The 12,330-nt window shown below is 49.3% G+C and overlaps 1 protein-coding gene across 1 annotated transcript in view; it reads left to right on the top strand.

Annotated features, from left to right (window-relative positions):
• Positions 1–4,769: 4,769 nt before the first annotated feature.
• The window catches only part of CUNH14orf132 (chromosome unknown C14orf132 homolog), a 56,384-nt gene continuing 48,823 nt past the window's right edge, over positions 4,770–12,330 (top strand). Inside the window, exons 1-2 of the mRNA XM_008825663.1 lie at positions 4,770–4,832; positions 6,190–6,528. Of these exons, the coding sequence (XP_008823885.1) occupies positions 4,770–4,832; positions 6,190–6,528 (402 nt within the window). The remainder of the gene's footprint in view (positions 4,833–6,189; positions 6,529–12,330) is intronic.

The following is a 12,330-nucleotide window of genomic DNA, read 5'->3' as shown; positions in this document are numbered from 1 at the left end:
GTCATTTAAAAGAAGAAATACAATAGAAAAATAAAATAAGGCATCGCATTAACATGTAAGCCAGCATGATCCTGGAGGGCCTCCTAGAAGAAGTGGCTTAAAATTTCAATTTTTAATTTTTTTATGTGTATGTATGTGTGCTTGTATGTGTTTGTATGCACCAGGTACATGCAGTGCCCACAGAGGCCATAAGAAGGCATCAGATCCCCTGGAACTAGAATTACAGGTGGCCGTGAACTGCTTGATGTGTGTGCTGGGAATCGAACTTGCATACTCTGCAAGCATAGTATATGTTCTTAACCCTGAAGAACTGGCTTTTGAAATGAAACTGAACCACCAGAAGGATCCAAATAGAAGGAAAGCAGAGACTCAAGTCCCTGAGGAAGCACCCGTCAGCTGGTGTCCTCCAGAAGGAAGCTCCCCGTGGACCTCGAGAGAATCAGGGTGAGGGAGGGAGGAGACTGAAGGATGATTTGGGGGAATCAGCAAAGGCACCTTTTCCTCTAGGCAGACATGGCCCCTCACCTGGCCACAGGAGGGGAGCTGGGCTGTGCAGTGTGTCCCTTGTGTGGTGTGCAACCCGTGAGCCATACACAAAGGACCCGGATAGTACTACTGTCTGCTTGAGATGGAACCAGATAGAAGAGGGAATCCGAGCTCAGTGTTGGCCAGATTGAATGTGAGCTGCCATTAGCCACCCAGGAGAGGCTGCTGAGTAGATGGTTGGCAGAGCTCTAGGTGTCCTCTGAGGGTCCTTGGATATGCCGGGTGAGCAGGCCTTGCCCAGCATTTAGAGAGGAGAGCCACCTTCTAATGTACGACTCTATCTGGAAGGAGCTTACTAGGCAGTGAGGGCTGGAAGTCAAGATTTAAGGAGGCACTCACTGCCAGGGTACCGCAGATACAGGGCTGAGCTTCAGAGTGTGTTCTCCCTTAAATTTTGTATGTGTTTCCATGCTGCTCCCAGTCCTGAGTAATTCAATGAGTTCAGGAGTTCAGAATGGTCATTATAACAAATGGTACCTGGGCAACTGAGCATCATTTTAGGAAAGAGAAAAAGAAACCCAACAGCCTAAGCTTGAGGCTGTAGTGGGAAAACTTTTAGAGCAAAGAAAATGCCCGTGCCTTTAGGTGGGATTAAAAATCTATTAGATTTTATTAAAATGAAAGATTTCTCTTTGAAAACATTATTAAGAAATGGGAGAGGGGGTAAAAATAGTTTTTAAAGTGTCAGTCTGAAACTGATTAGTGTTAGCATCTCAGTTAATGTTCTCATCACTGTGACAAAATGCCTGATGCAGGTTACATAGCTTAAAGAAGGAACAGTTTGTTTAGTTCACAGTTCACAGTCCATCATGGTGGGAAGTCAGGGTTGTAGGAGCTTAAAGCAGCTGGGCACATTGTAACCAAAGTCAGCAAGGAGGGATGGAGGAAGGTAGAGAGGGAAGGGAGGGGAAGGAGAGGGAAGGGGAGGGGGAGAGAGGGAGGGAGGGAGGGAGGGAGGGAGGGAGACAGAGAGAGAGAAATGCTCACATCCTTACTCTTTTCTACCAGCCCAAGACCCGAGCCAAGGAATGGTGCTGTCTTCCTTTGGGGTGGGTTTTCCCACTTCAATGAACCTAATCAAGATAATCCCTCACAAGTACACCAGATGATGACTTGAATAACCTAGAGGCATGCTCTCTAGGTGACACTAATGAACACTAACCATCACAGTGCTGGGGGATGCAGGTTGGAGTAGCCATGATGGAACACAGTACGGAGGTTCCTGCAGACATTGAAACCAGTACCACCAGATGAGCCAGAGATCTTGCCCAAGGATCTCCACCCAGAAAGACTGGTTGTTCTCACATCCCATGAAGAAAATGCTCTCCCACCTTCCAGGAAGATGGTACAATATGTGGTGTGGTAGTGTGTGTGTGTGTGTGTATGTGTGTGTATGTGTATGATATAGTGTGGTATGTGTGGTGAATATGTGTGCGTGGTGTATACATATGTGTGGGTGGGGTATATGTGTGTATGTGTGCGTGTGTATGTGGTGTGGAACACATTCTGCCTTGTTAAGGAGAGCCTCTGCTGCAGCAGTGTGCAAAACCTTATGGTAAGACATGGACAGAAACTCTCTTCTCATACACAGAGTTGTAAAGAGAAAGAAGAAAAGAGGGAAGGAGGGAGGGAGGGTAAGATGTGTGGGTGGAGGAGGGGAAGGAGGGGACAGGAGCAGAGCAGGGTCTGTGGTTGGAGAGAAGGAGGTGAAAGGACACAGAGTTGAAGTGTTGGTGGGATGATGGAGTCTGGAGGTCTCCTGTGCAGCCCCAGAGCTAATGACACCTCACCCACTGGCCATTTGTAAAGAGTAGGTTTTTACTATTTTTCCTACAGAAAGAGAAGGAAGGTAATTACTTCAGTGGTGGGTCTGTTAATTTGCTTGACAGCAGTGATCATTTCATTATGCAAATGTATGTAAACACAAACACGTCAACAGATCTCATATACCTTAGCTACGTACAATAAAAAGCCTAAAGTAGGGCTAGTGAGATGGCTGTGTTGGGTGCAGATGCCTGTCACCAAGTCTGAGGACTTGAGTTGACTCCCTGAGACCCATGTGGCAGAAGGAGAAAACTGACTCTGAAAGTCATCCTCTTATCTTCACATGTGCCACATGGCACGTGTGCCCTACCCACATGCACGCTAAAATAAATAAAATGTAAGTTAATTTTTTTAAAGTCCAAAGTAACTAAAAATGTAAAATTTGCACACGAAAATGAGCTTCCAGAGACTGAGAAAATGCGCATCTGGCACAGAACTTGCTTCTGAAATTTGTAAAGAACACTTATAACTCAATAACAAAGCTTTGAAAAATCAGCAAACAGCTTGAACAGAAGAGATTCACAGAAGGAAATAGATCAATGGACTTGAGCCAGTGAACTGGTGATCAGCACTGTCAGTCATTAAGGGAAATACAATTTGAAACCTAAGGAAATGCCACTTTCCAACCCAGTAGAATCAAAAGCAATGAAAGTACCAAGTGTTGGCAAAAAAAAAAGCAAGTCAACTGGGACTCTTGTGCCATAGAGTGCACAGACACTACGAAATCCATGGTGGAGTCCAAGAACCATGCAACTGAGCAAACAATGTCTATATGAAGATTTAGATGCCAGTGTTTGTAAGAAGTCTTCATAGCAGCTGTGCTGGATGGCTTCAGTTGTCGACATACTCTGGAAACAGGGAACTTCAACTGAGGAATTTCCTCCACCACACTGGTCTGTGGTCATGTCTGTAAGGCATTTTCTTAAATGTTTATTGATTGAAAGGGTCCAGCCCACTGTGTGTGGTACCACCTTGCATTGTATAAGAAAACTAGCTGAGCATAGGCCAGAGGAGCAAGCCAGTAAGCAACATCCTTCCTTAGTCAATGTTCCTGCCCTGAGTCCCTGAGTCCCTACCTTGGCTTCCCTTAATGATAGACAGTGAGCTGTAAGCCAAATAAACCCTTTCCTCTAAGTTGCTTTTGGTCAGAGTGTTTTCATCACAGCAGTAGAAAACTGACTAGGACAGCAGTCAAAGACTTGGACACAACCCCAGCTGCCCATCAACAGGAGAGGGGATGAACGGGCTGTGGTCCCCATCCATAAGGACACTCTATAGTAAAATGGGACTGTTAATAATATAAGGTGTGGATAACTCAGGTATCTAATGCAGAACCCAAAGGAGTCAGAACAAAGACAGAAGAAGAGAACACATTCCATCTGTAGAAAAATCTAGAAAAGTCTAGTCTGTGGTGCCAGAAGCCTGACCTTGGCTGTCTGAGGCTGGAGATGGTGGTAGAATTGACAGCCAGGGACAGAAGTGGCTTTTAGGGATTGTAATAATGTTCTATACCTTGGTTGTATCAAGACCCACCAATATCAGACCCTTATATCAAGATCCCCAATATTAGTCTCCCTCTCCCAGCAGCTAGGTCTTGTGCATGCTGCCCCCATTGCTCTGAGTTCATATGAGTAACTACACTGCTGTCTGGAAACCACTGTTTCCTTGTGGTCATTCACCACCTCTGGCTCTTACAATTTCTCTGTTTCCTCTTCCTCAGTGATCCCAGAGCGTTGGGAGGAGAGGGTATGTAATAGTATCCTCTTCAGGGCTCTCTGGAGTCTCTTATTCTCTGCATATTGACTAATTGGTGGTCTCTGTGTTAATCACCATCTGCTGCAAGAAGAAACTCCTCTGTTGAAGGCTAAGAGATGCACCATGGATATAACCATAAGTCTTCAGAAGTTGGCTTACTACTATATCCATTTATCAGAATAACTGTGACAGGTTCTCCCCTGCAGCCTATAACCTGTCTAGCCACAGGTTCCTAGGCCTGAGAATAGTGCCAGGTGTGGGCTCCATCTTGTAAATGGGCTTTAAATCCAACCACAGAGTGGTTGGTTACTCCAATAACATTCGTGCCACTACTGCACCAGTGGGCATATCTTTCCAGTCCAGTCGTCATTGTAACTTGCAGGGTTTTCACAGCTGGGTAAAAATGATGATTACTTTTCTCTTCTGGTATCACACATAGATAGCACCTTTCAGTACTATGAAAGCTTTCCAGGAGACATGAAGCGTCAAGGTCAGTACCAGATTAATTGCTCCTTGTTTGTTCTATGACTCACATAGTGAGTGTCTTCAGCAATAAGGTCATACTATCAAGTTTTGAAAATAAAATATTTTTTTTAAAAAAAGGAATCACAACCTGGGAAGCAATGGTGTGGTAAAAAGTAAAGATGGGCTGGTCACACAGATTCGTTCTTAGCAGGAATTCTGAGAGCCACGAGCCTGTGCATCAGGTAGGTAGGTCAAGAGTGTCACAGAAGCATCACTTTGTAGAAGACCCGGACAGCATGCAAATACCAGGGAATGATCAGTGTCAGAGATCACTAGCTACACAGATGCAATGCTGACTGAAGGTTGGGTGGGATGAGCCAGGAAAGAATGCATCTCAGGGCTTCTGTGTCCTTATAAAGGTTGAAAGCAGGTAAATGGGAATAATAAACCTACAACAAAATGAAGATGATCTTCTAGATTAGAGGAGGCCCTGGGGGTGGGGAGGTAGACGAGACCTTTGGAGAGATGCTCATTGGGTTTATAGACAATTGCTTGTGTTTTTTGTTAGACTGGAAGGAGCTTACTATTTGAGGAAAGAAATAGAATGAGAAAGCAGGGGGTGGGAAGGGAGAGGGAAGAAAGGAGGAGGGAGAGAAAGCAGGAGATGGGTGGAGGAGAGAGACTCACACTCTGCAGAGCAACAGGCCCTTCTGGAAAGCTTGTCCACCAGTGTCAGGGGTCCACTGTAGCTAAAACACCTACTGTGGTTTGGAATACCGTTTTGAAGAAAGGCAGGTGGATCTCTGTGAGTTCAAGGCCAGCCTGGTCTACATAGTGAGTTCCAGGACAGCTGGGGCTACAGGGAGACCCTGCTTCAAAAAGACAAAAAAAAAAAAAAAAAAAAACCCACATTTTTATTATTTTTATTCTATACGTATGACTGTATTGCCTGCATGTATGTAAGTGCACCTGAATTGTGCAATGTCTGTGGAAGTCAGAAGAGGCCATGGGATTCCCTGGAACTGGAGTTACAGCAGGTTGTTAGCCGCCATGTAGGTGCTGGGAACTGAACCCGGGTCCTCTGCAAGAGCAGCTAGTGCTCCTAACCACTGAGCCATCTCTCCAGTCCCAAGGTAAGACATCTTAACAGTCACAGGGCACCAGTTGTGCTGGTTATGCACTGTGCACTCCTGGAAGGCCATTCGTATCCAGGTCTCTACCAAGGGACACTGGCCATGTAACTCCTCACTCTGTGGTGACATAGGCCACAAAGCTTAACTCCTAGATTCTGTCATTCTGATTTTACACATGAAGAAACCCAGGCTCTAGGAGACATTCACTCAAGCCGCTATGCAGCAAAGCTAGACTTTAAGCTTTACTCTGCCCAATACTAGAGCCTGGAGCACTCTAGAGTCTGGGTCCCGGGATGGCATTGAAAACCAGATCAAAATAATCCGGGTCACCCCCTAACTCAGCTAGCACCACGAAAGCGCTGTCCCTGGTCCCTTGAGGGGTAGACTCAAGTGCTGGATTGGGATTGAGGCTGGCTCACCCAGCTGGCCCACTCCAGACCTCAGTTTCCCCATCTGGCTCTGTCAGAAACAGGATTGCAGGAGCTCAGGGGTCCTGCTGGGCCCGCCCCCGGGGGTGGAGCTGGGAGTGGTCACGTGGAGGGGCCCCACGCTCCGGGTCCCCCGCCCACTTGGTTTCTGGAGTGGGAGCCCGAGCCAGCGCGGGCGCCGTGCGGGCTGGAGAGCCGCCACGCCGGAGCTGCGGAGGTCGGCGCCGGGGCCCGGGGGCGCCTGCTTGGTGCTTCGCCCGCTCCCAGATCGCTGTGCGGGCGGCGGGACCCGCAGCGGCCGCGAGAGCAACAGCGGCAGCCCCAGCAGCAGCCACGCCAGCAACGACACCATGGATCTGTCTTTCATGGCCGCGCAGGTAACCAGGCGTCTTTCCCCCACGCACCTTGGCTCGCCAAGTTTGCCGGGCCGGAGCCTCGCGGTCCTTGCCCTTGCCGCTCCAACATCCTTACCGGGGTCCTTTGTCCCGATTCCCGCCGTCCCACCTGGTGCCAGTGCACAGCGCGGGGAGCCAGCTGCCCCGGGTGGGGCGGCCAGTACACCTCGTGCACCCCAGGGTGGAGCTGCCCACGCAGGGTGTCCCACTCCAGAGCAAGACAGCTTGGAAGAGCCTGGACAGCCAGAGTCTCCCTCCCTGCCCAGCCCCCACCTGGTGACCCCTCTGGATCTCTGATCCCTCCCCATCTTCCCCTCCCCTGGCTGGCAGAGCCCACCCTCCTGAATCCAGATAAAGGTTGCTCTTGCCCACTCTGATTTTGCTTGGCGCTGGCAGTCTGTCACTTGTTGGAGACCTGCGGGGCGGGGGTCCTCTTCTCTTCCCTGTGGGTGGGACCTTAGCCCCTACCATCCCAGGAAGGCAGCAACAAGGCTTCCTGACAGAGATGGATGGTTTTATCCACCTTTGCTTTGTGCTAGGTTTGAGGGGAGGACTACAGTCCTTCCGTCCACACAAAACAGGCTTCTCGTGGCAGGCAGACAAATGACTTTTGGGAGCCCTGCCTGGTCTCCTGCAGGAGGAACCCCCGAGGTCAGAGCTTGGGTGTTAAGTGCATCGCCTTCTATTTAAAGTCTCCTGAGCCAGAACAAAGACACACACCCCTTTCTGGGGTTCTGTGTGGCCCCTGGGAAGACCCAGAGCTGAACACAGTGTGGATGCAGGCAGTGGCCTGGTTTGGTCTCAACACTCCAGTCAGATCTGGCTCCTTCCCGTCGTTGTGCGGGGGGTGGGGAGTGGGGGGGCTCCTTCAGGTCTACAGAGTGTTTGACAAGCCCCTCCCCGCCATTGCTGTTCCTCGTTTTCACAGGAATGAAGTTTCAAGGCACACGTTCCTTCCCCCAAACTTCACCTGTGGTGGAAGTCTGTTTAAAATGTAACATCTGAAAGCCGGACTGTGTCGGGGCAGAAGTCCCCAGAGAGAGGCATCAGAGGGCACAGAGTCCTCAGGCTGCCTTTGGAGAATTCAGATCCCCACTTTGGGCAAGCTCTTAACAAGTGTCCCGAGGTGTTAATTGCTCTATCAGCCACCCTTCTTTGTCTGATGAACCCTCTCTTACTAAGTCCCTGCTTGTAGGAAAAGCAGTGACCGCCATTGTAAATGGAGGTGGGTTCAGCTACAGGGTAACTGAAATGGAGAGCTGGTCACATGAGGTCTATGGCTGGCCTTCCCCCTCTGGATCCCACAGAAGAACTCTGATGTTGCCATGGTTACAAGATAAATTGATCATTACTAACTAACATTGGGGCTGGCTAGAGCATCCACAGTTGCTATGGTGACTTGAGAAAATAAACAGGGCTTTTCAGCACCTGTGGGCGGAGCCTGCAGGAGAACATTTTTGTTTTGGTTTGTTTTGGGTTGGATTTGATTTATAATTCACATTTCACTTGGACAGTTTATTCATGCCAACAGATGGCATGGATTACGTGCTCAGTACCAAGCCAGCTAAGGAGCAGAAAAGGAAGCATCACACACAAGTAAGACATACTAAGGTTTGTTGAGAGCCTACTACGTGTGAATCCTTGTAAGTCAGATGTAGGCCCCGCGTTATCCTGGAATTCTACAGATCAGGATGCAAGGTGTTAAAAAGAGTGACTAATTTACCCATGGACAGTTAGTAAGAAAGAGAACTGGAATTTGAACCTAGACCTGAGGCTCTGTACATCTGGGGTTTCCCCTTGTGGCTTCACCCCAAGAAAGGCAGAAGTTGGAGGTGAGATAGACACACTCAAGATGGCTCATCTCTCCACTGTCCAATGATGCCTCGCTCACTGTGAGCTTGGTTGCGTTTAGGACTGCTATCTGTTCTGTGTCTTTCTGTCTTCATAGCGTGGGAATCACTACTTCTTCATCTGCAGTACCCTGTAGACTGGGTAGAGCGAGCTCTGTAGAAAAAAGTTGGTACTCCATCTACTTCTTCAGCACCTGCTGTGTCAAGTCCCCTCTTGGGCTCCAGGACAGCGATGCTGGGAGACAGAGTTGGGTAGGATGTAGATTCTCTTTCTGGATGCTTATAGTGTATTGATTGAGTGATAGGTCAGACCAAGACCCAGCAAGAAGGATAGGCCAAGAAGTGTCTGGTACATAGTAGGTCTTCAGTAGGCATCTATTAGATAATTGGATAAGGAAACAAGATAGGTGCTCTGTGAGAAGACACTGACAGGAAAAGAAAATGAATGCAAAATGCCAAATGTAAATAGCACCATCAGGACTTTGAGAATGGGGCAGTGGATGTATTAGGACATCGGGCAGATTTTCCCTGGTGAGCCTGGGAAGGAGCACTCTAGGAAGAGAGACATGGAGATGTGGAGGTCCATGACATATTCAGAATCCTCCAGAGTGCTAGAGGATAGGGAGCACAGTAGGTCTCAGGGAGAGCAGTCAGGACCAGATCATGGAAGGTGCTGACTGGTAGGATAAGTTGACATTGAATCAGGGGACACTGGGAGCCATAGTGGGTCCTTGAGCCCAGAAGTGGCTTATAATTAAAGCAGTGCCTGATGGAAATCTCTGCCCTGTGGAGGATGGAAGCTGGAGGAATGGGTGGGGTCAGGAGTGTGTGTTAAAATGATTAACTGGCTAGAGAATGGAACCAGATCCCAGATCCATGTGACTCCAGAGCTGAGCTTCCTGCCTTTGTATTTTTAAGTAGGAGTCCCGCTTAAAAACACCCAGAGTGTATAAACCTTTGTGAGGATTTTGCTCTGCAAAGTTAAGTGTTGAAATGACACCTTGTCATCTGTACAGAGTGGACATGTTATCCTGCTGCAGAGGTATCCCTTAGGTGCTGTATAGGAGGCAGAGGAGGTTGCGGGAGTGACTGCGACCCCAGCAGTGAAAAGACCAAGCTCCTAGATTCTCCACCGCAACCCAGGGCACCTGGGCAGTCTTTCCTGCTACTTTGAAAGCATCCTGTGCAGCCCCAAACAGTTGCTGAGTCCCCAGAAACTTGGGGAATTATGGATTGTGAGCAGGACATCCATTTCCCTATGGCCAGAAGGGCAGGGGCCACCAAGACCCTCAGGGCAGGGGAGAAAAGGAGCCCTGAATCCTTGCATCTGAAGATGGCCAGCCCCATTCTTTCACCCAGGAGCTGGGCTCCATTTCCATTCTCTTAAAGTCTGGGCCACCTCAGTGACTTTCTGGTGGGATATGAGTGATACTCTAGGTCTTCTGAGGCTGGGTCCTGAAAAGCCACCTGGGACTGGTGGACACCAGCTCTGGGGGAAGCCAGCACCATTCAGGGAGTGCAGACTTGCTGGGGCCTCTGTGCTGGTAAAGGAGCCTGCTGCAGCATTTTTTAGTATAGGATGAACATGTGACAAGGACCATACCTTCCCATGTCCAATGGATCAGGTGGCCCAAAGCTCAGCCTTGCTTTGGTCTTGCACAGTCTGTATAGTGACTGGTCTGCCCAGTCATTCTCAAATGTTCCTGACCTCAGAATCACCTGGAGGCTTTAGAAGTCCCCTAACCCTTGCCCAGGTTCTATCCCTGTACTCCCATCAGAGTCACATGGCTCTGGAAGCCAGTGTCTCATCAGGACAAAGGCCTGGAGTACACAGCCAGCCAACAGGGTCCCCTCCCTATCCTGGCTGAAGCTGGTCTTTGACTCTCTGGTCAGTCTTAGGTCATAAAAAGACAGGTGGCCATTGGAAGCCCCAAACACAATATTGATTTGCAGCTTAGAATAATTAGGCTGAAAAAAATATGACTCCCAGAACTTACTCCCCACCCAACCGAGACTCTTCCTCCTCCAGGCACCTCCCCCAGTAGGTGACTTCCTGTTGTTTAGACTGGGAGGAAATGGAAAACCAGTAGGAACGGAGCCCCCTCTGCCAGTGCAGAACTGACACACGGTGTCCCCTCTCCCCCGGCAGTCCAAGCACTGGGGATGCCATGCCTTAGATCCTTCGTAATCAGCCTCAGGGAGTCCCCCATCCTCTCAGATAGGCAAAACATTACATTTATGTAAACCTTTAAACAAGTTCCTAAAAACAAATGACCACAAAGCCAGTTAAAACAGTAGGAACGTCTTCTCTTCCAGCTCTGAGGTCAGAGTCTGCATATAGGTATATCTACCTGGCCTGGTCACTGAAGGTCTGGGAAAAGGTCTGCCATCTGCCCACTGAGCATCAGGGTGTCACCTGCCATCCTTGATGTCATTTGGCATGTAGATACCTCACTCCGGTCTGTGCCTTGGCAGGCATGTGGTGTTCTCCTTGTCTGTGCCATGTGGTGGGCTGAAGGCCCACCCTACAACCCATGGTCCCACCTGCAGAGACCTTTTGTAAACCAACTCACCTTCAGAGGTGATGGGATTAGGACTTCTGCCTACCATTTGAGGGGACACAATTCAGCTGACCCATGGAGGACAAGGACCTTGTTTCCTTGGCCCCAACCATAAAGAGTCAGTGAACAGACCACATCTCAAAAACCCCAGCGTCCTCACTTTTGCAATGGGAACAAGCCCTGCTCATTATGTAGGGGTTTCCTGGATGCCAGACCCACAGTGGAGTGTGGGGTGTGGCCCGGTGTGGCCCGGGAGCCCTGGCAGCCCGGCCAGAGCAACTTTGGCTAGTGCTAAACTGGAGGGCTGTCATGCAGTACAGGAGTGGGGTTAGGCAGAGGAACCAGTGTGTACAAGGCAGGGCCCTTGACCCAGTGTACCTTAGCCCAGCATCTCCTTAACCCAGCATCTCCTTGTCAATAGGAGTTACCAGGACCCACTGGTTTGGAGTAGAGGGGCAGGTAGTGAGGGAGTAAGAGGTTGGACCAGAGAACCTGGGGCCCAGCCAGGGGTCTTCATGGTGTGGAACAGGGTGGTGGGAGTTGTACCCTGGAGCGTAGAGGCCTGCTCTGGAGGCTGCCCAGACACTGGCCCCCATGCTGTGGATTCTTGCTTATGCCAGGCAGACATGCAGGCCCAGAGAAGTGGTGCTTCTGGGTTTTAGAGAGGGCAGTAAGGGTGACGTACACATGTAGGTGTGTGTGTGTATGTGTATGCTCATGCAGACATGTGTGTGTTCTTCTGTGTGTGCATGCACATGTAGACTTCTGTGTGCTCATGTGTGTGTGCATGCACATGAAGATGTGTATGTGTTCTTGTGTGTGTATGTGCAGTCATGTGTGCACATGCAGATGTGTGTACATTCTTGTGTATGTGTGTCTGTGTGTGTATGTGAATATGCAGATGTGTTCTTGTGTGTGTGTTCTTTGCGTGCACATGTAGACATGTGTAATGTTCTTGTGTGGGGGGGTGCACATATGCTCATTTGTGGAGGCCAGAGATCGATGTTGGGTGTTTTCCCCTGTCACCCTCCACCTTCATTTCTGAGACTGTACCTGGGCTCGCCAATTCAGCGAGAGCAGCTGGCCAGCAAGCCCCAGGATCCTCCTGTCTCCTCCTCCCCAGCACTGGGATTGCACATGCGCACCACCAGACATGACTCTTTAATTTGGGATCTGGGGCTCAAACTCAGGTCCTCCAGCTTACACAGCAAGTACTATACTGACCAAGTCATCTTCCCAGCCCTAGACTGGATTTTTTAAAAATTATTTTATTTATTTTCATTTTATGAGTATGAGTGTATTGCCTGCATGTATGTACGTACATCTGTGTTGTGCGCCTGTGTTGTGCAGTGCCTGTGGAGGTCAGAAGAGAG

Source organism: Nannospalax galili, unplaced genomic scaffold, assembly GCF_000622305.1.
Source record: "Nannospalax galili isolate Female #2095 unplaced genomic scaffold, S.galili_v1.0 scaffold188, whole genome shotgun sequence".
NCBI lineage: Eukaryota > Metazoa > Chordata > Mammalia > Rodentia > Spalacidae > Nannospalax > Nannospalax galili.
Note: the sequence above shows the minus strand (reverse complement) of the source record. Positions and strands in the feature narration are given on the sequence as shown.